The sequence below is a fragment of the Vespula pensylvanica genome, chromosome 4 (assembly GCF_014466175.1).
Source record: "Vespula pensylvanica isolate Volc-1 chromosome 4, ASM1446617v1, whole genome shotgun sequence".
Taxonomy (NCBI): Eukaryota; Metazoa; Arthropoda; class Insecta; order Hymenoptera; family Vespidae; genus Vespula; species Vespula pensylvanica.
Window position 1 is genome coordinate 992774 of NC_057688.1, and position 26736 is coordinate 1019509.

Below are 26736 nucleotides of genomic sequence, written 5' to 3' on the forward strand. Positions count from 1 at the left end.
AAAAAAAAAACGATTGATTAAATATATTCGAACTGAATGAAATTTGGATATTCGTCGAACGACAAGAAGAACACAGGGCAAGTCAGTCAGTTCTGTCGCAAGCTTCGCCGCGGCCAGACGTGTAGTTAGTCTGCCAACGCGCCGGGGTGAAACTTGCAAGCTCCAATTCTATCGAGCTTTCAGATGGCTGTGCCTTTAAAATTTTGACCTATCTTTTTCTCCCTTTCTCCATTATTTTATAATTTACTTTGATTTCTTCCGTCGTCGTAATTGCCGTTCATTATTTCGCGTAGAAAAAGAGATTTCGTCGAGTATGCCGAGGAAGATAGGATTCAACGTCGTTTACGCCACGAGTAAGTAAAAATTAATTAACAATAAAATGTTAAAATAGTTCAAATGAGATGAATTTTTATAACCTAATAATCAATATTAAAAGTATTGTTCGTCGGTATTCAGTCATTCGTTTATTCATCCAAATTCAAAGAGGATCCGCGAAGGCATGAGGTTTACATGGTTGCGTGTATTTAGGCGCATTGATTTTCTTTTAGATTGCGCTATTAAAATTTCGTTCATTTGCATCCTTTTTAAATGCCACGAACGAAACGCTATTATACGCCTTGAAAGGAATTTTTGTTGTTTTCTTTTTTCTTTTTTTTTTTTTTTACTGCTTCGAGTTAAAAAAATATATTAATCATTGAATTTCGAATCAACTGGTTCTCTCTGTTACTTATTAAGAGACAATAATTCTTGTACCTTAGTGTCGCGTGACACTAGTTGACGTTTATCTTGTAAATCGTCGGAAGGATGTAATTTGACGTACAACGTTAACGAATGTACGATGAGTAGTGATTTTTAAACTTAATGAAAAGATCAATGTATTTTAGCGTTAGGGGTTGCTTCTAACCCCTAAAATATATAAATACCGTCTCACATGCTACACGTGTACAACTTTTATATGCATGGAAATTACATAATGAATTTTGCATGGAACGATTCGAAATGTTATTTCTTTTCTTTTCTTTTCTTTTGTTCTTTATACAGGCGAAGAGGATAGACATTCTTCTTTAGAATTAAATATACATGGACCGACGGTACGAGGCTGGCAAAGTGCAAGAAAGTGTACGTATCCTCAAGAACTTATACTGCGTCTTCATGGACCTACGAAACTCACCAGGATACAAGTCCTTGCACACCAGTATCTCATACGTAGGTTAAATTCTTGTTACTTTTTTATTTTCTATAATTATTAAAAAAAGAAATATATATATATGTTCTTATACATAAGTATATACATCGACGTATATATACATATATATATATTTCTATATATAAATATATACATATTAAAAAAAATATTATTATTGTTAATTTTTATATTTGCAAATCAAAGTATCGATGGGATCCAATTTCTGTTTCTGTTCTTTTCAAATTCATGAAAGAAAATGTCTCGTTTGTATCAAAAAGCATTATTGTTATTTGGCTTCTTCTGTGAAAAGCAATTTGAGTAGAATGAAAATCGAATTAATGTCGTGCTTAATTCGACTTTCCGAGGCTATGTCCTGTCGTTATCTCTTCTTCGTCCTTTTCTCGTTATACAACCGGAAATGGAAATGGTATGTCGGCAAAAGAGATTTCGTAGAGTACTAGATTACTCGTCAGATCATCAATGTCAGCCTATAGAGTTTAAAGGCTTCGTTTAATAAAAGTTATTCGATTTTCAAACGATAATTCTAACCAATGTCACGATGAAGTTATTTATAAAAAGATGTAATTGAATGTGAAAGAATTAAAAAAAGAATATATATATATATATATATATATATATATATATATATATACATATTACGTTACAGCGGAAAAATTGGAAATTTGGACGACGAAAGAAGAAAATGCTTCCGTTACGTCGGAGTTCAGTTATTTAGGGTACATTACCTTATCCGACAATGCTTCTACTCTTTATAAAAGTAGGGAGCTTAAAAGCGTTGCACTTCCAGAAACAGAAGCGGTATCGCTCAAACTCAGACTTCACAAACCGCACAGCAATGCGCACAATATCCATGATCAGGTATATATTTGAATTTAATTGAGAATGAATTTCATTAATATTTAATACAAACAAATAAAAATAGTTATTAGTACGTAGTCAAAATTGTAATTTTAAAATATTTGATCAGGTTGGTCTGATCGCGATCAATATTCTCGGAGAACCTTATGGTCACGAATTAAGTGGTCAAGGAGATGCACCGTATAATCCTCATTATACGTCTCCTTACGACGATCTAGCATTTGAGATGTACGTTGATCGTGAAGTGGCGAAAATTATTAGACAGATGGAAGCAAAAAAGTTACAGGCCGTGGAAGGTAATAATTTTCTGAATTAAACATTCAATCGATCGTCTTCGTAATATTCCTTTCTTACGAATTTTGTTCTTTCAGAGGAAAGGTTCGAGTACGCATCGAAGCTCAAAGTAGCAATGGAAAATTTAAGAAAAGCCGGAGAACGTCTCGGGAAGTACGAATTGGAAAAGAAATATGCGATAGCTTTGGAAGATTATGACAAAGCAAAAGCGAAAAAAGCACAGGCGCAACAGTATAGGCAACAAGTTTATCAAAGTTTAGAGGTCGAAGATTTACTTGAAATTCATGGGGTAAGCTTACTTTGCATCATCAACAAGAGACAATTGAATTGAAAAAAGAAAAAAAGAAAGTATCCGAGTTAAACGAAACAAGGAATTATGTTTCTTCTTTCATTAATATCTATAGCCATTAGAAAAGAATAATTTATCGTCATTGGAAGGAAAAGAGCCGATAACCGTGGATACTTGTACTTCGAACGTAGCTACAGTTGCGGAAGATATCACGTCTCCTCCGAGATTAGTTGTTCCACCTAATCGCGATGGAGCTTTATCACCTACAGGTCCAGCTCATCAACCACCTGTATCACCGTTACATCAAAAACCAAGTAGTCCTGGTATAATATAACTTTTCTATACTCTATAAGTAAAAGAAAGAAAAAGAAAAAAAAAAACTAATTTAACAAAAATTTTTTTAAATTGCAAATTGTGCTTAAACGGACGAATAAATATTTGTTTTTATTTTTTAGAAGTTACCGATAGCCCTACAAACGGCATACTCGAAAGACAGAATAACTGTAATAAAGGATCATTAAGAAGAAAAACGAAATCTGCAGGACCTGCGCTCCGATCCAGTTACGAGGCTTACGAGGAAAGAACTATACCTGCTTTGAGGCAGTAAGTAAATCTAAACTTTTGTATTGATCATACACAACCATATTTTCTTTTTTTTATATTTTCCCAGTGCGTTAATTATATAATGTGTTCTAGTTCGCACACGAATGAATTCACGAGGGAATGCCATATGGACAGCACAGAAACAAAAGCTGCATCTAAACTTAATGATAGAGAAAAGAAACAAGCTGCATTACCTATAACTGTATTTGGAATGGAAATGGTAATAAATATTTTTATTATTAATTTTTATACATACAATTACAAACAAAATATTCGACTTATTATTAAATGATATATTTAGGTGGAAAAGTTCTATTCAAAACAATTTACTGATAAAGAAGAAGGATTAATGCAGTTAAAAGAAGAATTAAAAACTTTTGATCCGGAAGTATCGAAACATTCGGCAAATAAAACCGCTAGGGCTACAATTTTGTTATTACATAGAGCTTTAAGAGACAAAGTCTTCAGTGTTTATAGCTTAGCTGCGCAATTAATTAGAATTTTTTTTGCTGAATTTGCAGCAGACAGGTAAAAGTAATATACACACAATCATCCATTTGTTCCATTTATAAGAGACACGAATATTAAAAATAAGATTTTCTTAGGGTATCATCGACTGAAATTGCAAGAAGCGTAGAACGTTTACTTCCAGAACTTCTGACAAAATCAGGAGATACGACTCCAAGAATTCATAATATGGCGGTGCATACAATCCTCAGTATGGCAGATTGTAAATGTGTCAGAGAATTGCACATAATTCCAGTTCATTTAACAAGACCAGTCAGTAGTAGTACGCATCAAAGATTGGCATTAAGTAGGCTAGAGATGGTAGAACAGTTAATATTAAATCATGGAATATCAACAGATAAACAAAGGTGATATACTGCATGTCATTTTTACTATATACTTTTCTATTATACCAAATCAATCGTTGAGGAATATTGGGCCTCTGTCATCAATAATAATTATTCTGAATATTTATTCGATCTACAGAGGTCCTTCCTCAAAATTAATCTTAAACATTAAAATACAATTACTCTGATAAGACATTGCAATTGTTGCAGTGGTTTGACATGTCGGACATTATCTGAACTGGGTTCTTCAGGGTTGCATCATCCTGCAGAAGCAGTACGAAAAGTTTCAGAAAGAATTTTGGTTTTAGTATATAAAGTTAATCCTAGGTTGGTTCGTAAACAATTACCTCCTGATGATGATATTACAAGAAGAAACTTACTGTATCGTCAACTCTTTCACGAGTTCGATTTGATAGATCTTCAGGTATATGATTTTATAATTAGAAAAAAAGAGATGTGTATACAATTTTCGTACTAATTAATTATAGAGAAAAAAAGAAGCCGAAAGTGGATCTAAAGCTACGACGACTCCAACGCGCACAAAGTCAACAGAAAATAATGTAACAGAATCAACAAAATCTCCTCAAAGGACAAGTCCAGTTGTTAGTACGGGTAGTTCAACGAGTATTACGTCCCCGTCCGAAAATAGTGCTGATCACAAAGGAGATAAGTAAGAATTATTTTTTAAAATACTAATAATTTATACGAATATATATAAAATTTATCTATAGAAATAATTTTTATGTACTATTCCAGAATGTGTATATTTTGCTTATCCAAAGGACAAGTTTATTCTGAAGAAGGTCTAAATATACATTACTGGAGAAGCTGTCCAATGTTAACAAGATGCGAAGCGTGTAAACAAGTTGTTGAAATTTCTTATTTGAATTCACATTTACTAAGTAATTATCTATTCGTCTACAAATTTGATACAATTAAAAAAAAATCCAAGAGATCTTATATTTATATACTTCTTTATTTTTATAGATGAATGTGATATGAGGCGCAATTATATAAAATGCGATACTTGTAAGCAAGCTGTATATGAAGGTTCTTTCGATGAACATAGAAAAGAAAAGACATGCTCAAGTATGACTAAGTTTAAGAAAAACTTGCGAAGACAAAACCATAAAATTAAAATAACAAATTTTGATTTCAGAACCTATTGAAGGCCACGAACATTGTCCACTCTGTCATGGACTGGTCAATCAAAATAAATGGAGAGAACACTTAATGGGAGATCAACCATGTAAAAATAATCCACGAAATAAAATTGGAAAATCTTGTAAGCTAAATTAAAATTATTTTGATATTAAATATTTGTAAATAGCTATTGGTAAAATTGATTATTAAAATTATTCTATTTTATATAGGTTCCAGATCACCATCTAATACACAAAATCTTGGTGGGAAGTTAACTTCACCAACTGGAAAAGATTACTAGCATTAGCCATCCAATTCAAATTTGTTATAGTCCAACAAATTGTAGAAAATTTTTATAATTTCGTTTATTTTTTGTAGTTTATATATTTGTTATAACTTGTCCAACGTTTTTCATATTTATACTTATATTTAACTCGTTTTCTAGCTAAGCCCGTCCTTCTCGTAAGTAAAAACATTTAGTTAAAAAGATCGTTAACTACACGTGACATAATCTTCAATCTTTGAAAACTAAAATTCTATTATGGAATAAAATAGAAAACGAACAAAGTGATATTTAATATAATTAAAGGGTAAAAATTAGTCAAGTATAGACAAGTTTACATTTTTTGCAAGTATAAGATAAATACTCCAGATGGTTGAATTTATCTAACAATATAATATCAATCGTTATGGCATTAGCCACCTCAGAATTCATGATTCCTCTGTATCCGGCCAATATTTATAACACGTTTGTACAATATCCTTTAATAACAAAATCTTACTAGGTCCATGACCAAACAATAATAATAGTTCAAAAGCATTAATTCAGAAGGGTATTTCTTGCTCAAATATCATAAAATAAGATATGTAATTTCATAAAAGTAATTATTTCTCAAGACATAGATAGTAAATACATTTCCCATTATTATAAATGTCTCGATTTTTACCCTTCAAAGTATTTTTTTTTTTTTTTTCTATTTTTTTTACGAATCTATATTATTTGATATTCCTTTATATGTTTATTTCTATTTTAATAATGCAAAACTTGTATAAAGTTTATAGTAAAGTATACATATATAGGTATTTTATTTGTATGTAACAAATATTGTATGTGCATATGTGGTAAAGAACGAACATCCACTGCTCTAAGGAACATTAAGTTGGTAAAAAATTATTACTAACAATTACGTGATATAATTGCTAGTAATAAAAATTATTTGAATTTTTTTTATAAAGAATCACCATTTTCAGTGATTTTCTCTTCGATAACGGTCTCCTCACTTACCGATTCTTCATTATTAATTTCGTCTGTTAACGAAGTGCGGTTTTCCTTGAATTTATTTTTTTCTAAAAAATATATATGAAAAACAATAGTTATTTATACAATTTAATTCATATATTTTGTATATATCATTATACAATTCAGGCTACATACCAAACATTGAACAGTCAGCTCCTAATAAACGTAAATAGTGAATCGCATCATGAATAGGCACATAAGCTCTGAGAGACATAGTACCTCTCCAACCTACTAACTGTAATTTTAAGGGATATAGCTTATCAGTTTTTTCTTCTTCATATAAAAGTATACAGCTACCAGTTGCTGAAAGTTGAGATTATTTACTAAGCATAAGATTGGAAAGTTTATACATACATTTTATTAATTATATTAATTAATATCAATATATAATATTAAATAAATAATACCAAAATCTTTAAGAAGTTCTTGAGTTACTGAACTCAATTTGATAATTTCAGGTGGTGTACGCGGTTCGTTGTTTTGCAAAAGCATAATTAAGTCCTCTTTCATTACTTTAAGCTTTCTACTGTTGCCAATATAATGAAAAATACTTTGCATCCCTTCCTGAGCAAGCCTGAAGGCACATTTCATGTTTTTGTTGTCGCAACGTACAAATGTTTTAACGCCTGTATTAATCATTTTAACTTTATTTTCATTTGATATAACGATATCACGGATGGCCGGTGATGTGAAATAAATGTTTTTCTTTTTTCCTTCGTGACATCTGACTAATAAACATCGTGGATCCAAATCATCAGATATGTCATAAAATTCTCTAATAAATTTAAGAAAAACTTCAACATTTTGTATACTACAATTTGAAAATTATAATAAAATATATTAAATCTTACTTAATTGATAACCAAACATCTTCTTTATCATCTTTGAAGAAAACAAACGGATCTTCTCTATATCCAATAACTCTTTTACGTTTTCTTTGAGGTTCTTGCCACTTCCTTTCACTTTCCAATGATCTTTTTTTATCACCTGCATTATTTTCTACTTCTTCGTGTTCTGCTTCCTCTTCAAGACTCAATTCATCTTTTTTGTTATCAGTGTTTGTATTTTCTATGTTTTGATTAAATACACTTGATTCATTTTCCCATGGTAAAGGTTTCACTTTTTCAAGGACAGCAACAAAAAACCCTCCTGTGTCTTGATGATGTGGTAATATTCTCATACTATATAATTGAAAAATATAAATTATATCGCTTAAACTATATAAATTACTTTTAAAGAAAAATAACAAATCAAATAATTCGAATTTACCAACGTTCAAGATGAAATTTTGAACAATCTTCTTTATCCGGTGGAAACATTTTCGGTCGAATTTGCGTTTGCCACTGTTGAGGTACATCCTCCCATGAATTATAATATTGTAAATTTTTAGAGGCTGGTAACCAATGTGTTACACCTAAAACATTTCTTTATTAAAACTTCCTTTGAATTACATAAATATATATATATATATATATATATATATATGATTTTGAAAATTAAAAATACTGACCAGGATCGCATATTAATCCTGGTACTAAATCTCTACAATCCACCAATTGAACAGAGTCCTGTGTTTCGACAAGAACTCTGTGAAGAACTGCTTCATTCTCAACAGGATTTAACGAACATGTAGAATATACCATCCTACCTCCAACTGCTAATAATTCTAATCCTCTCCTTGCTATTCTATATTGAATTCTTTAAAACAGCCAATATGAGTTATGAATCATAACTTTTATAATTATATTAACATAACTATGATATTTACCCATGGAGATTATCACCATTTGCTGCATTCCACTTACACCAAATATCTGGATTCTTCCTCATTGTACCATCACCGCTACATGGTACATCAGCAAGTATTCTATCAAATCTATTTAAAGTAATGTTTGCATTAATACATGAATAATAGAAGATTATATTAATACATGAATTATACTAACTTCAAAGTATTTTTAGTACCATCTGCTTGTGTTACACTAAAATTTGGCATGATCGATGAATCATGATTCGTGATAAGGATATTAGGGCTATTCAATCTTTTAGCTTGATGTACAAGCATATAACAACGATTATTATCAAGATCATTTGCTATCACAAAACCTTCTGTTAATAAGTAAATTGATTAGTATATGCAAGTTGTGTTTCTTTTGCATATAAATAAATATATTAAATGTAACGAATTTATACCTGGAGGTATATTACCCTCATTAGCATGTATCATTTCTATCAACTGTGCTGTTTTTGATCCTGGTGCAGCACACATGTCTAGTACCTACAGAAAATTATATATACTAATATATATTATAAACGTCGTAATTAATGAAATAATTCGCGACTTATATATTTACCTTGTGCCCAGGTTTTACATCCAAAACTAAAGGTGGTACCATACTAACTACTTCTTGTCTACTAATACTACCACTATTTGTCTCTGCAATTAAAAAATTATGTAACCTGAAATATGCTTCAGATCTACGAATATCTTTTCTTGTTAATTGTAACTGCCAGGCTAATTCTTCTGGATAAAATGGTAAACAATGTAATATTGTTTTTTTCTTGTCAGTATCTTCTTCATCATCTTCTAAGTTAGTATTTAAAATTTCCTTGAAAAAATCACTCTTTATAATGTCTAATAAAACTTTTGCCTCAGATTTTGAGCCAGTAATACGAAATGCTACAGGAAGATTTTTTCTCATCGTAGTAATAAATTCATCCCATTTTTCTTCAGGGATTATATTTTGTGTTTTATAATAATTTTCAAAATCCTTATTTTCCCTGATTATATCAGCATAACTTCTGTGTGGTGTATTATCCCATTCGTTTTTTCTCTATTTAAATTTCAAACAAAAATTAAGAAAATTATATTAATAAATGAAGCAAAAGAAATAAATAATAAAGATTATTGAAATAGAAAAAATAACCCTAAATCGTTGCCGGTATATACAATAACAAATAATAAATTCTTACTTGTTGTTTTTCACGGCGTTTCTCAGCAAAATTTTTTTTTGGTTTATGTTTTCTTCCTTTACCCATTATTATTTATAAAAGGTATTTAAAAGCTCTTTTTAAAATAAACACGTGCCACTATATCCACCAACAAACCACTTTATTCGTCAAATTGACAACTGTAGATGGCGCCTTTATATATATAAAAAAAAAACCCGCGTAATTAAAAATGATAACAAACAAAGATTTATAATAAAATGAATGTATATGTTTGTATATTGGTTGATATATCTACTTACGTTTTTATAAGTATATCGAGCTAAACGTTCGAAACATAAGTGAAACCTGTGTAATTCAATTTTTATAGATCAATGAGTGATACTGTGACACGCGTTGTATGACTTAAATCGAGTATAAAGGGTTAACTGCATATTCAAACTGTTATTACCAACTGAGTATCTAATTGTTAAACAGAGATTTATTACCATCGACCGAGTCGTCCAGTCGGTAAAATAGAAATTTTCTTTCGAGTTCACCTGCTAAGTGATTGTTTTAAAAATTTATTATCTACGTTGTATCGCAAAAATTAAGATGAATATACTTCTTAAACATAGAATATATGTAAATATAGTAAAATTGAATTAAATTAGAACGAAATAGCAGTTTTTTTTTTCTAATCAATAATCTTATTACTTAATACTTAAATTAATTAAATTGATATTATTGACATATCTATTGATTGTATTTAATGAATATATTCATCATGAACAGATGGAAATATTTTGTGCTATAACGACTATACTCGTCATACAAAAATTTTAATTTTATCTACATAATGCACAATTTTATATTATATCAATTTAATTTTGTTAAGTTTGTGTATAAAAAATATTTTGCAAAGCATTTAGTAAATTTTTATTAAAACAATTGTATATAATTATAATTTAATAATAATATTTTACTACACATTATTATAACAGCTTATTTTATTCGGATAGATTAATATAATCAAATCGTTTTTCACAGATGTACCTTAAACAAACACGTACTTCTAAAATTTCGAATTATCGCATTCTAAGTAATTTTTTTCTAGAATCATATTTACAAAATTTTAATAAAGTTTTTATATTATTACAAAACAAGACGTTGGTAAGATAAACCCTCGGATTCCGGTGATTCCATTCTATTTCTTAAGTGTTCCAATGTATTTGCTAAATGTTTTTGAATTTGTTCCGTTTCTTCACTAACTTCCAAATTAGGAAGTTCTTCTCTAATTTTTGCGATCACTTGATTTAAAATTTGTATGGTAACCTACAGGAAATAGTCACATTTCATATGTATTATTATATAACTGTACTAATGATTAATTATCACCTTACCGCAGTATTTCCTTTTTCATAAAAATAAATATAGTGATTCAACAATTCTACATATAATTGTACTTGTACAGACGTATCCATACATTGACTTGCTATCCTTATTCCTTTTTTTAAACAATCTAAGACTTTATTTGCATCATGCATCTAAAATTATATCAATTTTAGTTATATAGACATAAAATAGCTATTAGAATATATTTTCAAAAGTAGATATTTACTTCTTTTCCAGCTGTAGCTAAAGATTTTCCAGACCAAAATATGTGTGAACATGTAGCAACACCTCTGCACTGATCTGGTTTTCGTAATAATTTGCTAGCATATAAAGCACATTGATTTCTCACTGGTTCTGCATTTTCCTCGCTAAAACAACTCATCTGTTCAAACGTAGCAATAATTAATGTGATGGCTGCAAGTTGGGCTTTTGAATCACTAATCTCATCTTCATATATCGAAAATGCTTGACTCATAAATTCATAAGCAACCATTTCAAAGTTATTAAAACGAATTTCTCCTATAGCAATAGCACCTTGAAGAAACAATCTTAATGGTAACTCTGCTAATTCAGCTTTCATTAATGCAGTTATAGTTGTATGACAAAATTGAAAAATTTTTTGACACTTTTTCTGCCACATATCATCCTAAAAGATACAAATTTAATTTATTTACGTGTGTCTTTTTTTATTTCGAAAAAATCTACACACCTGATCTTTTAATCCTTTATATGTAAAAGCTAATTGATATGCCTGGAAGATAATGGGTGGAAGTGTATATTTTATTCTTCGATTACCACCAGCACTGAAGTGTTTTCTGGCAGCACTCAATATCATATATTGTTGATCAGCAGTATCAGATTTAAAATGATGAATTAATCGACCAAGAAGCCCTTGTTCTTCTGCAAAATCTTCAGGATCTTCTTCTATACTAGGTTGATCAGATTGATCTTGAACCAATGGTGATACCATTGACAAAACAGCATCCACTTGTTCTTGAGTTGGTATCAAAGTTTCATTTTCTAATATATTGGTTATTATATAAATAGCTAATAATTTTCTACCCTCGTAATCAAAATATTCTAATAAAGGCGCATAATGTTCCAATTTTAGGACAGTCAAAATATTTTTATAATTATCTACAGGAATTTTCATTAATCTAACTAATTCTCTTGATACAGCACTATTGTACTCCAACCTAAATAAAAATTAAGTTTTAGTATATCTACCTTATCTGTAGTTAATGAAACAAAAAAAAAGTAATTACTGCTTAATTTCATTATCATACATACTTATCTACATTTTGTTTTTGAAATATTTGTACAGTAGTTAACAAAACTTTGTCAACATAATCTACCCTGTCTGGATAGCACTTATGTGCTAAATTAATGAGAGCTACTTGAAGAGAAACTATATCTTCAGCTGGCATATCTTGTCTTGTCTAAAAGCATAAAATATTATTTAAATCAATAAATATGCCAATGAGCATTATTCAATATTTCATCTTTTCAATCATTCTCAGACTTAAACTAAATAAGTAAGGAAACTGTGTAGAATATATATAATCATGTAAATATCAAGTTACATAAGATCAATCATCATTGAATAATTTTGAACTATAAAAATTACAAAGTTATCTTCTATCTATAAATTATTTATACCTGTATAATAGTTGCTATTTGATCACTAAATACATCAAAAAGTTTAACGTCTTGTGGAATTCCTGGAACTTGATTAGGACTTCCTGGCCCTCCCACGCCATCAGATCTCTGACTGAATGCTGCAAGTCTATCTATTAAGGAAATTATTATATTTTTTACATTTACTCCATTTTGCAATTCTGCACAAGATTTTAGGAATGCGTTTAGTGTCTGCAGATGGAATTCTTCAGGAAATACCTACGTATAATTTTTAACAATTTCATTATTTATATCTTAAGGATATATTTAATTACTAATTATTTATAATGGTCATACTTGTATAATACACTCCATGAGATATTCTTGAGCAATCGCATCCCTACAACTGACTACTTGTTCTAAAATACCTGGTAATACTAACTGAAACAAATATTTAGTAAAAATAATATTTATGAGATATATTTAATGTGAGAAATTCAATTTTAAAAGAGTTTACCTTTTTATATTTATCTAAAGTAACAGATTCTAATTGACTTAATCGTACAAGATTTGTTCCAACCAATATTCTTAATTCCTCTCTTTCTCTTTCTCGCCTTTCCCTATCTCTACTGTGACCTTGATGTTGCATGCGTACCCATAACTTATTCATTTCTGCAAAATTCATAAGAACAAAATCTATGCTGTCACGGACCTGTAAATAAACACTTGTCAGCACAAATCTTTATATGAAAACTATTTTCTGAAGTCCTTTTACATACAGTTCCATCTTCATCGTCGCCTTCTGCAACATCCGGTAATATATTACGTATACATTGCAATAAATAATTTCTCAAAAAAAGACCTCTTAAAGGATGTTGTACACCTCTACACATTTCTACCAAGTCTCGAAGAAGATTTCTTTTTAGGCCTGGAGTTGTTTTTATATATACTAATCCAACTGTGATAAGCAAATACCTGTAATGTTGATATAATTGTTTATATATCTAACCTAAATAGGTTATAGTATAATAAAAAATATCAACATACAATCTTGGTACTATATTACCAACATATTGCACTAACTCATATAAATCTGTAACTTTCCTTCCTTTCTGAAATTCGTCTAATAAATATAATTCTAAATGTCTTAACTCATCTGTAATTGCCATATCTAATATCACATTATAGGAAAACTTTTTCTACGTTATATTCTATATATAATTTATGTTACGCATAATAATAAAAATAAATGATTTACAATGTTAAGGATACAAAGTTCATAATAGCTTTTTGGACTTAAAAGGGAAGTCCTGAGTTCTCCTAACATCGTAGAAGCGTGTTTTAATGCATCCATGAGTTTCATCTTATCCAAACAATGCTTCATTTGAAAAGCTTGAACTTTGACTACGCCTATCGCATCTTCAAGGAGTTTTTCTTGTTCTTCCATCCCGGTCATGGCAGATGTCATTGGCTGCGAGAAAAATAAAGATACCTACCAGGAACACCAGGTAGTACCATGCCAGGTAAGCCATTCAAATCGAGCATGCACCACTTATTATGCTTAAGCATCTGGGGAGTCATTGAGATAATTACATTTACTAAATAAAAGCTATTTAACCTGATAAATAACAGATTTGTCCACAACTTATTATTTCTTCACAATAATATTGCTGATATTAATAGATGAAACAAATGAATAAAATAACTAAAATAATATATATATATATATATACATATATATATATATAAAGGATCTACTTTAATATTATTTTTAAAAAGTTACTATATACTACAATAGAAATAATATGAAACTTTAATAATACCAACTGTAGAATAAATTAATTAATTATTTAAAAAGAAATATATCTTTTTGAATACGTGAAGATGTACTTAAAGATGTATACTTAAACATTTTTACATAGATTAACCTTTTCATGCAGTAAATTTGATATTTAAAGATAGTCGCTTGTATCTTTACTTAGATCATAAGGTTAATAAAGCTTTCAAGCAAATTATAAAATACATTATTTAAAATGATACAGTATTTACCATTTTTTACGAAAAAATAAATAATCACCACACTTCGAAAATACCCTCTCGATAAGGAATATATATATACTTGACTTCAGTATAGTTCTTTTCATAGGGCGTGTCAAGCCGGTAGGTACATTGTACGAGTGATACACTTATTTATACATTAACACGGTCATTAATTCCTTATAGTGTTTCTCTTCTCCATATGACCAAGTTTTTTTTTCATCAATTATGCTTATCATTGAATACTTGAGGATTCACAAATGTTACAAACAATTCGTTGATGTCTGAATAAACGCTGAGAACGTAATAACTAATAACGACATCTACCGTTCAATGGCGATTTTATTTGAAAATCAATAGAAAAACCAAGAGGAAAGACAGTGGAGTACTTTCACAATAATATCGTTAATTAAAAATCGTATCGAAGAACAAAATTAATATATAATTTTTTATGGAATTGAGTAATATCTTTTTCTCTCTAAAATAATCTTATTTGAATATTCTGTATTATAAATAATTTAAATAAATGTAAAACAAACAAGTGAGAAACTCGAATTTAAATATCCGCGACGTTGATTGTTCGATATCTTACCGTAAACTGACTGTAGTTAATTTTCAAAATCTTTCAAGTCACTCGTTTTTGTTTGTTTATATCACCGAAAAATAATAATAATTCGAGTTTGTAATTCGCATCTATATAAATTGTACATTAAAATTATTTTGTATTTAAAATGAGTTAATAAATATGAAACGTTTAATTATTTTATATTTTATATGTAATAAATAAAAGTATTGTTTATTCAACATTGTTAAATTAATCAATATAGTCTTGTTACCGCAATTATTTGTATTAATATTTCTAATATCGTTAAATTATCTTTGATTGTATATGCAATTTGTAATGTACTTTCAAAATCTACGAATTTTTGAAATAATTCATAATAAATCAAAATTAATTATGACAATAGTAATAAAATAATATTGAAATTTAGATATTTGATATTAGTAATATCAATTGAAACATATAAATATATTCTCCTTTCTATGTACTTATATATTTGATTATAAGTATTATTTAATTCATTTTTTATATAATATATGGAAAAAACAATCGATTAATTGAAATTAAACATATTGTATCAAACATATACTTATTAGATATATAGAATAAAAAGCTTGCGTATTTTTGTTTATGTATATAAAAATATAAAAACAAGATTAGAAATAATGAAAAACATTTGGTAATCTTTTAAAAGTCTATGTTTTATATTTACAATATTTGCCTTAAAATACTATATCTATAAATTCATGTCTCATTGTCCACACTATGTGTGTTTGTAGAAGTCTGTTCCTATTGAATAAATAACTCTTCTGTAAGTCAGAACTTTTGGAATGAACTGATTGTTAAGAAATATTAATTAACCTTCAACGATCGCATGTAAATATCCAATTCATCTTCAGATTCACTCTGAACTATGCTGTTTTCTGGAATAATAGTTTCAGGAGATTCTGAATCAAAATATTTTTCTTCTTCATCTTGAGTTCGCAAATCTACATTATCGTATGCTTCATTGTTATCGACCATGCTAGAACAAAGTATTAAATAAATATATAGAAAATTCTTATTTATTCGAAATAAAATCTTATGTTAGCAATATTGTTAATTTTATATAATAAAATAATACACATATATAAAACAATACTTATTTTTTTAATACCTATAATCAAACTCAAGATCTTTTCCTTCTAGAAAGCTTTGATACATATGTGTTACAAATTCTTCTTTAAGTATCTCTTTTTCTTTGTTTGAGATTTTTTGTATATATTTATGTATATGTGTTGTTTTATTTTCATCTTCTTTGTTAACTTGAATTTCAGGTAATTCACCCCAAGATTTATTTGGTTCTGTTTTCAAATTTGATTGTTTCAAAGAATAATTTTCATCCGTGTCGTCATCGTCAGAATCATTCTCTTCTAGAACATTATCTTCTTCTTCTTTTTGTAATTTTTCACGTTCTTTAATCCAATCTCTTTCAATGCTTTCCATAAGGAGATGAACAAAAGTAGTACTTTTCATATCTATATTATCACGAGTTTCTTTTTGCTTTTTTGTTAAATATTGCCCAACAAGTTGTTCATATAATAATGGATTCCGTTTCATCATTTCACATTCACTGAAATATTCTCCTTCCTTTATCAATTTTTTAAGTGCCTCATATCGTCTATTTTTTATATCTCTTTGTCTTATAGAATTATTAAAATGTCTGTGTAATCTATTTATATGGTAGGATATTTCATAATTTTTATCTTTAGCACTATCAAAATATTTTAAATGTTCTTCAAGTAAATAATGCCCAAATTTTGCGAGAAATAAACAATGACTTCTTTGAAGTAAATTACTTGCAATCGTTCGTTTTTCTTCAAATGTTAACTCAGGATCATCTTTTTGTTGACTTTTAAAATTTGCATCACTTTCAGCCAAATAATTCAATAATTCATCTTCCAAATTGTTTCTAACCTCCGTCATTGTTTTGATAGAATTTTGTTCCATTTTTGAAACTTATCTTTTCACAAGCATCATTAATTCGTTTGATAATTGTTGCTTTTATTTATGTATATAAAAAATCATACTCGTATTAAACTCGAAGTTTAATTCATTGCATAAATATGATGCATTATTTAGATTAGATAAAAAAAAAAGAAAAGATATACTTCTCCTTTTCTGGTTATATAAACGATATAATCACAAACATGTGGTATAACTCGTTTTCCTTGACATATTATTTATTTAACTTTTTATTTATTGTTTATAACAGATAGAGTTATATTTCACGATTATTCAAAATCGATAGTAAACTAATTTTACGTCACTAATATCTTCGAGATCGTATTCGAAGCGTAAGTTGGGAACTCCCGCATTAATCACAGTTTAATTTTGGGTTAACCGCATCAGCTTCGCATATACTACTCGAAGAATTGTCAAAGTAATATAGTGCATATATAATGAAAAATAAAAATCATAGAAAGTGAAATATAAAAAAGTAATACATATTTTTTTAATTGTGAAAATATTACATATAAAATATATTACGATTTGTTCTATAATCGTTATATTGTGCTTCATCGTATCTTCGAAGTGATAATTTCATTGTTTGCTGTGTGTCATGTATTTGACAGAGAGTAAAGTTATTTTTAAGCTTTGTTCTCTATATTTTTGATTTATTTTAATTACAATTTCAGTAGGTATACAAATATGTTTTTAATGTGTATTCCTAACATAAACCTTAAATCTTTTTCTAAGAGATAAGTATTTGTGTGTTTTCAAACAATAAAGGAATACTTAGTATTATTGATAGTGTTGTTATGAAATTTTTAATGATTCCATCTTTTTTTTCTGAGAACAAATATTCTTTGTTAATACGTTGAAATTTATCTTAGTTTATATATTCCTTTTTTATTTGTATTAAAATTATACAATTTTATAACAAGATTTGTTTTATTTTCAAGGTAATTGATAATATAAAGGTATGGAGAATGCTTGGCTAAGAGATACAGATGGAGGGATATGGGATTGGAATTGGACCGAATTGTGTGGATATTCCGGTGGTATTAAACCATTAAATCCTGAAACGCATGATCTTGGAATTTGTTTTCAACAATTTTGCCTTCAAGTATTATAACAAAATTTATGTTATATGTATAATTACAGTACATTTTTGTTTATCTAATTATTTAATTTGAATATATTTGATTTGTTATAGGTACCAGTTTTAACTTTAATAGCCATTATTTCTGCATATCATTGCGGAAAACAAAACGTATCTCTATTTCGTGGAAGTCAATGTCATTATATTATAACTATTAGAAGTTTAATTACTCTGTGTCTTATATTGCTTCCTATAATAAAGGCTTATATCATTTTAACTAATACTACTATTCCTTCAATGAATAAGGAATTGAAGAATAATACATCATCTATAACTACTACACTTGATACGTTATCATATAACAACGAAGACTTTAATTTTGATCCTGTCAATATAATAAATACGATTCGTAATGGAATAAATGACACAGCAAATTTTGCCAAATTGATCTTTTCATCTAAAAATAGTATAAGGACTACAGATTCTCCAATATTATTATCATATTCACAAGACTATAAGCCAGAACTTACTGCATTTGAAAATAAAACAATTACCGTTAAACCAATTGATTATCTTGTAGCAGGAACTGAAGGATTAGCATGGGTTGTTCATCTTTGTTTTATTCTAAGCCTGAAAAGAAGAAATAATTGTAATGTGCGTGGTCCACTATTGATTCGAGCATTGATATTCTTATTGACTGTCATTTCTATATTATTACTGCGAAGTCATATCAATAACAAATCCACGAATGATGTCTTACCTAACTTATCATTGGGATTCAGTATCAGTACAGTAACGCTTTTGATACTTTATACATTAACACTGATACCTGCTAATATCAGATCAGAATCTGCAAGGTCTCCGAATTATGAAGTAAGTTATTACGCATTGTTTACTTTTTCGATCGAAATTCATTTTATATATTCTTTATTTATATTATATTTTTGTAGGTAGGAGAACATACTGCATTATTAAATACACCCACTTCATCTTATGTACACTTTCCTGGAGAGCAAGACCCAAGTTATCTCGGGACTGCAATGGAGGATGCTACTCTTGCTTCAAAATTGCTATTTCATTGGGTAACACCATTGATGGAGAAAGGTGTTCAAGGATTATTAAATCACACGGATGATTTATTCGATTTACCGGAAAGTATTAGCACAAATACTATTACTCAAGAAATAGATAAACATTCTAAAGTCCCTGTAAGTAGGAAAATATTGTTTTATAATGTTATTGTTGTTTTTTGTTGTTGTGAGATCGTTGTAATATGCTTTAGGTTCAAGCTACGATCAGCGGTACAGAAGATATAATTGCTAATGAAAGAATATTGCAACAAGATACAAATGTTATTAAAAATAAATTGACATTACTTAGTCTTTTGCATAAATGTTTTGGATGGCAGTTTTATGCAGTTGGAATATTAAAATTCATTGCAGATTGTTCTTCGTTTATGGGACCTATATTACTAAACAGATTAATAAGTTTCATTGAAGACAAAAATGAATCTATTTCATATGGATATTTGTATGCATCTTTGATAATCATTAGTGCTCTAGTAGGTAAGAATTTTTATTTTTGTTATAACATTTATAAATAATTAATCCACGATATATCATTTTATAGGTGCTTTTTGTAATGCGCATTTTACGTTTTGGATGTCCATTGTTGGTTTGAAAATACGATCAACAATTGTCACATTAATTTACAGAAAAACTTTACACTCTTCAAATGTTCTCTTACATCAGCAATTTAATTTTGGTGAAATTGTTAATTTTATGACCACAGATAATGATAGACTTGTTAACAGTTGTCCAAGTTTTCACACATTTTGGAGTATACCAATGCAGGTAAATTTCTAATATTGCTGTGCATTTAAATTAAAATTATAAAAAATATATATGTATTCTGTTTTTAGCTGATTGTGACATTATACCTTCTCTACCAACAAATAGGAATTTCATTCCTAGCTGGAGTTTCTTTTGCTGCTGTACTTATACCAATAAATAAAGTAATTGCGAATAAAATTGGGGTTCTTAGTACAAAATTGATGGAATATAAAGATAAAAGAGTTAGAATTATGGGTGAAACATTACGTGGTATAACTACAATAAAGTTAAACGTATGGGAAGAACACTTTTCAAGGAACATCTTAAGTTAGTACACTTGTGTCAATTTGTATGATAAAGTAATTCTTAATTATATTTAATTATGACTTCTTTTTATAGAACTACGAGAGAGGGAAATAAAATATTTAAGTGGAAGAAAATATTTAGATGCTTTATGTGTATACTTTTGGGCAACAACACCTGTTTTGATATCAATTTTGACTTTTGCAACATACATACTACTTGGCAATAAACTTAATGCTAAAACAGTCTTTACTAGCATGGCATTATTAAATATGTTAATTGGTCCACTAAATGCATTTCCATGGGTATTGAATGGTCTTACAGAAGCATGGGTTTCAGTTAAGAGAGTTCAAAGGATGTTAAACGTGTGTATATTTTAAAGTAAATTTTAAATATTTCATTTATATATCAAATTGTACATATTAATGACATCTGTTTCATGTTAAGTAGTTACCAGATATGAATATATTTTCTTATTATATGGAAAGTCCACCAGGAATTGATATTATGTTTAAAAATGTGACAACTGTGATCGGACAACATAGTGATGGTATTGAACTTTCAAATTTCAAAGATTTGACGAAACCTTCTTGTTCTAATTTGGAGGCTAAGAAGAATGTTACTTTCGAAGACAATGATACTTTCAATTTATGTGATATTAATATTACAGTACAAAAGGTAATTAATATTTATACATGGATTTTATTTCAACAAATCATAAATGATTGATATAGGGACAGTTGATTGGAATTATGGGTGAAGTAGGCAGTGGAAAATCACTATTGCTTGATGCTATTTTAGCAGAAGTAACAAAAGTTCATGGTACTGTTGCGTTAAACGATATAGATAAAGGCTTCGGATATGTGAAGCAAAATCCTTGGTTGCAATGTGGCACTATTCGAGAGAATATACTTTTTGGAAAAACTTATGATCATAATAAATACAAGTAAGTACTCTGCTCGAATATTATTATAAATATAATAAATTATGATATATGTCAATATATTTTTATATTACGTAGGAGTGTTTTAAAAGCATGTGCTCTCTTTGACGATATAAATTCATTGCCGAAAAGAGATTTAACTGCTGTGGGTGAGGCTGGAAATACATTGAGTGGTGGCCAGAAAACTAGAATTTCTTTGGCTCGAGCTATATACGCAGATAAAGATATATATTTATTGGATGATGTCTTAGCAACATTAGATACGAATGTAGCTGCTCATGTTTTTCAACATGTTATCTTAGGCTTATTAAAAAATAAAACAAGGATATTATGCACACATCAAACTCAATATTTGATACATGCAGATGTGGTTATAGAAATGTTAAACGGAAAGATTATCAAAAAGGGGAAACCGTGTGATGTTATACCTGATGTAGAAGATTATTTGTTATCTTCTGAATCATTTGGAACTAATTTGAATTATAAATCTAAAAAAATAATAACAAATGAATTAAATCAACCTTTAAACTTAGAAGAGAATGCTGTATATAATGAGGAATATACTGAGAAAGGAAATCTAAAATTTAGAGTGTATACATCGTATATTACAGCTGTTGGACGTTACCTAGCGATATGTATATTCATTTCTATGGTATTAATGCAGAGTTCCAAAAATATAACAGATTTATGGTTATCTTATTGGGTTACACATGCAAATATATCGTCGCTCAATTCAACTATTAAGCCATTATCAGAAAAATTAGAATATTACTTCAACAACTATACTGTACAAGATGATAACTATTACTTGACTGTATATGGCCTCTTAGCCTTAGTTAATTCAATTTTTACATTAATAAGAGCATTTATATTTGCCTATGGTGGAATTCAAGCAGCTACTTTTATTCATAAACACCTGTTAAAAACTGTAATAAAGGTAATGACAAGCTGGTATAAGTATCGTATATATGATTATTATTTGATAATTATATTATTATATAATTTTAGGCCAGAAATATATTTTTCGACATTCAACCATTGGGAAGAATTATAAACAGATTTTCATCAGACACATATACAATTGACGATACTCTACCGTTTATAACAAATATTTTATTTGCTCAGTTATTTGGTTTAATCGCAACAATCATTGTAACAGCCTATGGATTACCATGGATATTTTTGATCTTGGCTCCACTTATTCCAGTTTATCATTGGATACAGAATCATTATAGGTATTATTCTTGAACATTTATATTCAAATTTTATTACCAGATATATTTATTAATCACGAGTAATTAATTTTAGTGTCGCTATGTGATTTATCTATATTATAAATTTTATCTTGATTTAGGCTGACATCTAGAGAGTTAAAACGCCTATCCAGTACATCACTATCACCACTTTATGCTCATTTCAATGAAACATTGTATGGACTTACCAGTATTAGAGCTTTCCGGGCTGTATCCCGTTTTAAACAAGAAAATGAACTTTTATTGGAAGCTAGTCAAAAGACACAATTCGCTTCAATTTCGGCTAGTCAATGGCTTTCTCTTAGATTACAATTTATAGGAATTTCGCTTCTAGCAGGTGTCAGCATTATAGCTGTTTTACAGCATCAATATGATATAGCAGATCCAGGTTTAATAGGTCTAGCAATTACATATGCTTTATCTGTAACGAGTTTATTATCCGGCGTAGTAAATGCATTTACTGAAACAGAAAGAGAACTGATCGCAATCGAGCGTGTAAAACAATATTTAGATGATATTCCAGTAGAAACTATAGGTGGAGAGAGTCCACCATATGCTTGGCCGAGTCAAGGTGTTATAGAGTTCAAAAATGTTGTTTTAAAATATAGGTAAGTATTTAAAATGTAATTACTATAATATAATTTCATAATAATTTTAACTAAAGGTTTTTTCTTTCTTTCTTTCTTTCTTTTTTTTTTTTTTTTTTTTTTTTTGTAGAGAGCATTTAATACCATCATTGAAAGAAATATCCTTTATCACTCGGCCAGCTGAGAAGATTGGTATCGTAGGACGTACTGGTGCTGGAAAAACTTCTATTCTTACCTCTTTATTTAGATTAGTAGAGATAAGCTCAGGAAGTATACTAATAGATAACGTTAATATTCAAACTTTACAATTGAGTGCACTAAGGTAATAATAATTGTTTGAAAATATAACAGTATATAATAATTATTTATACAAGTAGATTGTAAGAAACTATAAACATGATTTTAGGTCTCGACTAGCTATAATACCTCAACGCCCATTCCTTTTCTCAGGGACTATTCGAGAAAACGTTGATCCATTAAATCAATATCCAGATTTACATATATATAAAGCCTTAGAGAAATGTAAGGTTCACTCATTAATTTATCGTTTAGGAGGTTTAGGTGCTCAATTAGATGAAGGTGGTAGTAATTTGAGTGCAGGTCAGAGACAATTGTTATGTCTAGTTAGAGCTATTCTACATAATGCTAAGGTATATTTGCGTTTATGTTAATCTATCGACAATTATACGAGATTATTTTTAACGATAGCAATGTTTAAACATTGATATTTTTACAGATAGTTTGTATAGACGAGGCGACTGCCAATGTCGATCAAGAAACGGATAAATTTATTCAAACAACAATAAAGTCTTCTTTCCAAAGTGCCACTGTTATTACTATAGCTCATAGAATAAGAACGATTATGCATTGTGATAGGTATAATAATTTTTGTATTTAAATATTTATTATGTATCTGTGAATATCTAAATTTGTATTTAATTGTTGGTTTTTATTTCAGGGTATTAGTGTTGGGCGACGGAGAAATATTAGAATTTGACGAACCAAATTTACTGATACAAAATGCAGATTCGTATTTCTATGGTTTAGCTAATCAAGAGTTTTCAGACAAAGAATAAATTTCTTTGTGCGATCTAGTATTGATCAATGTAAATATTTTTTCAGTATCTACACCATAATCATATTTATGTATATGATTATTTTGGTAGTATTAAATAACGATCGCACGTGATGAAATAATTTGCAAAGTATAACGTTATTGTTAATATAGGATTATATTTTCGTATATAAGTCTGAGAAAGAGAAGATAAGAATGATATAGGGACAAAAGGCATCTTTCTAATGAATAAAGATGTGCATAAATAATTTATATCAAAGCTATATAAAATATTAGAATCATCTGACATTGTTGAGTGTATTAAATCATTTATTATGTATAGTTAAGATTAATATTATTTTTGATATCAGTGAAAATGTATATAAACTCAGCCAGATCAATATATCCCTTTTGGTACTGATCTAATTCTTTAAATGTTTTATACCATACCGATGGTGATATTCTCATGTCAATAACTTCACTAGCTTTCCATAGATCTATCATTGTCAAATATCCTTTATCTATAGACATATACATATCTTTTTTTATTATTATAAATTTCAAATTATAAAATAATCTTTAAAATTTTCTATTGTATCTACTTACTATCACTGTCTATTAAACCGAATATAGTTTCTAAACTAATCGTCGATCGACCTATAGGACATTTTTTAAATACCCAATACTCGAACTCCTTGAGTGAAATTTTATTTGAAGACGAGCGAAAAACATAATTTATCTCCGGCTGTAATAAAAATGTAGATTTTTTAACAGAAACGAATAATGTTTTACTTATCGAACTTTATTAGGACAGTAACCAAACAATGCAGTCATTGCTATTTTATATTGATGTTTTGTTAAAGATCCTTCATTAGACGCATGATCGAATGCCTGTAATAAATATATATACACATATACACGAATTGTTAAAAATGTTTATAAAGATAGCGTATATTTTATTTATTTTTTACCGCTTTTATATATCGATGAATATTAAAATTCATTAGTTTCTTCAAACAAAAACTAAATTATATATATTTAAATACTTATAAGATTGAGATTGAAGTTGGTTTAATAAATGTATCGTTTAGATCGATTTATACAAACAATTGATAAAAATCGATCAATTATTTTGTTCCTTCGGAATAAAAATTATAAAGTTTAGTTATATTTTGTTTTACGTTTATCCGTAAAAAAATATATTTGCATTTTATAAAACACGTTAATATTAATTTCGTTGTCCATAATTTTAGCAATCTATTTTATTGAAATATTTTGCATTCTACGATGTGAATCGTTTTCACAGCCAATTAGCGCACTGTCGTAAACACAAGTACTCGCTTGCTTCTCAGCTTCATCTGGACTGACATAACGTCTATGGATAACTGCATTCATGCATTCACGCGTATTCAGTATCATGTATATATATTTGTGTATATGTATATATATATATATATATGTCCTCGTCCTTCTCTGTCATCCATTACAAGGTGGATGAAAACTAATGAGCTGTAATCTCGACTAATTTGCACTCTAACTTTTTAATTGCCCGTCTTTTAAAGACAAAACGCTTGGTACTTTCTACCTTGCATCATAAGAAGAAAATGCATATTACATAAAGGAAGAAATAATTGAAAAGAAAGATCCCCATGTAGATTTTAGATACGAATGCGTACTTTTGACGTGTTTTCAAGTTTTAAAAGTAACATTATTGAGCGTTACTTTCAGCGACTCGTGAAACTTTCAACAAGAAACCCTATTATATTTTAATTGTAAAGTATAAGATTTTCACGAAGAATATATGCACTTACGAGAGGAGCAGAAAATACAATGAAACAAAACTAGCTTCGTTGGAGTTTCACGGTCAAGAGTCGGATAAACTTTGAACAAGTACGACCTTTGAATTTTCTCTTTGAACTTAATGGAGCGTAAAATCGAATGAGTACCTTTCAAACGAGTTTATGTTTCGTTTCGATAATCAAAACACTGTTGATGACACTTTCTCGTGTATCGGAGGATTCTTACATTTTTTTAATCGCAGTTTTGAAACGACTGGAAATCCTGAAAATGTTAAAAAATATATATATATATAAATAAAAAGAAATTAATTTCAAAGACTTTGTTACAAAAAAGTTTTCATTTTTTATTAACGAATTTCGTTACGAAGTTTTTCTAAAGACGGATTTCGTTAAGGTGTTAAACGGATCTCGTAGGAATATTTGAGATTTCATCTTATACATAGATTTTCGTGACACGGTAGGTATGTCTCCTTCCACCCCTGCCCGTCTCGGCGAGTACTCGAGGCTTGAAGCATGGTCGCTACCGTAGGGGTTGCCTGCTACCCCAAAAGTGCACCTAGCGAGGGTTGGTTCAACGAGTGCGCAGAGGCCCTAGAGGCCCTTGCCGTCACAGAGACCGCGCTTCGTTCTTTGTAAACTAGTTTGCGCCATGTTGGAACACGCTTGGCTCACTTGGAACTCGGCAAAAGCTGCGGTTAAATTACGCAACGATAAATTTTTTTACAACGGGTCAGTGTTACCCTTTATCTCGAAAGTATAACGGAAAATTCTAGCGAGTTCGCTCAACAGTTAC

General features: G+C 29.0%; 6 protein-coding genes across 9 annotated transcripts; 2 read left to right on the forward strand and 4 right to left on the reverse strand.

Moving 5' to 3' along the window:
- The first annotated feature begins 82 nt into the window (after positions 1-82).
- LOC122628471 (centrosomal protein of 104 kDa) lies at positions 83-6180 on the forward strand. Its single transcript, XM_043810823.1, has 16 exons — positions 83-353; positions 1042-1206; positions 1854-2065; positions 2175-2361; positions 2437-2648; positions 2764-2971; positions 3104-3251; positions 3345-3471; positions 3553-3779; positions 3857-4126; positions 4316-4529; positions 4594-4775; positions 4862-5007; positions 5093-5194; positions 5265-5390; positions 5479-6180. Exons 1-16 carry the CDS (start codon positions 314-316, stop codon positions 5547-5549), a joined length of 2637 nt encoding a protein of 878 aa, XP_043666758.1. The 5' UTR covers positions 83-313; the 3' UTR covers positions 5550-6180.
- On the reverse strand, positions 5063-9677 carry LOC122628472 (tRNA (cytosine(34)-C(5))-methyltransferase). Of its 2 annotated transcripts, none has more exons than XM_043810825.1 (11): positions 9522-9677; positions 8903-9382; positions 8742-8826; positions 8495-8654; positions 8317-8424; positions 8059-8246; positions 7818-7962; positions 7400-7729; positions 6956-7323; positions 6684-6851; positions 5063-6595 (listed from the first exon to the last, which is right to left on the reverse strand). In XM_043810825.1, the coding sequence occupies exons 1-11, from the start codon at positions 9585-9587 to the stop codon at positions 6477-6479; spliced, it is 2217 nt and encodes a 738-aa protein (XP_043666760.1). In that variant the 5' UTR covers positions 9588-9677; the 3' UTR covers positions 5063-6476. The 2 variants fall into 2 exon arrangements, with proteins under 2 accessions (XP_043666760.1, XP_043666759.1); XM_043810824.1 differs by having other exon boundaries at positions 8495-8657.
- Positions 9678-10468: 791 nt separating this feature from the next.
- Positions 10469-14945, reverse strand: LOC122628343 (vacuolar protein sorting-associated protein 35). 2 transcript variants are annotated; one of them, XM_043810561.1, is made up of 12 exons: positions 14538-14945; positions 13761-13959; positions 13536-13659; positions 13268-13463; positions 13006-13200; positions 12846-12929; positions 12531-12767; positions 12162-12310; positions 11581-12067; positions 11098-11517; positions 10880-11023; positions 10469-10811 (listed from the first exon to the last, which is right to left on the reverse strand). In XM_043810561.1, the coding sequence occupies exons 1-12, from the start codon at positions 14538-14540 to the stop codon at positions 10632-10634; spliced, it is 2418 nt and encodes an 805-aa protein (XP_043666496.1). In that variant the 5' UTR covers positions 14541-14945; the 3' UTR covers positions 10469-10631. The 2 variants fall into 2 exon arrangements, with proteins under 2 accessions (XP_043666496.1, XP_043666495.1); XM_043810560.1 differs by having other exon boundaries at positions 13761-13980.
- Positions 14946-15767: 822 nt separating this feature from the next.
- Positions 15768-17156, reverse strand: LOC122628344 (coiled-coil domain-containing protein 97). Its single transcript, XM_043810562.1, has 3 exons — positions 16244-17156; positions 15949-16111; positions 15768-15876 (listed from the first exon to the last, which is right to left on the reverse strand). The coding sequence occupies exons 1-3, from the start codon at positions 17074-17076 to the stop codon at positions 15832-15834; spliced, it is 1041 nt and encodes a 346-aa protein (XP_043666497.1). The 5' UTR covers positions 17077-17156; the 3' UTR covers positions 15768-15831.
- A 29-nt stretch (positions 17157-17185) lies between these two features.
- Positions 17186-25087, forward strand: LOC122628342 (ATP-binding cassette sub-family C member 10). 2 transcript variants are annotated; one of them, XM_043810557.1, is made up of 17 exons: positions 17186-17566; positions 18033-18196; positions 18287-19045; positions 19123-19380; positions 19455-19737; positions 19802-20025; positions 20094-20331; positions 20404-20672; positions 20758-20985; positions 21042-21253; positions 21329-22187; positions 22259-22485; positions 22605-23111; positions 23221-23412; positions 23497-23740; positions 23827-23966; positions 24049-25087. In XM_043810557.1, the coding sequence occupies exons 2-17, from the start codon at positions 18053-18055 to the stop codon at positions 24164-24166; spliced, it is 4902 nt and encodes a 1633-aa protein (XP_043666492.1). In that variant the 5' UTR covers positions 17186-17566; positions 18033-18052; the 3' UTR covers positions 24167-25087. The 2 variants fall into 2 exon arrangements, with proteins under 2 accessions (XP_043666492.1, XP_043666494.1); XM_043810559.1 differs by having other exon boundaries at positions 17186-17423.
- On the reverse strand, positions 24471-25535 carry LOC122628569 (EF-hand calcium-binding domain-containing protein 11-like). The gene is made up of 4 exons (XM_043810979.1): positions 25513-25535; positions 24946-25069; positions 24751-24889; positions 24471-24665 (listed from the first exon to the last, which is right to left on the reverse strand). Exons 1-4 carry the CDS (start codon positions 25533-25535, stop codon positions 24478-24480), a joined length of 474 nt encoding a protein of 157 aa, XP_043666914.1. The 3' UTR covers positions 24471-24477.
- Positions 25536-26736: the final 1201 nt, after the last annotated feature.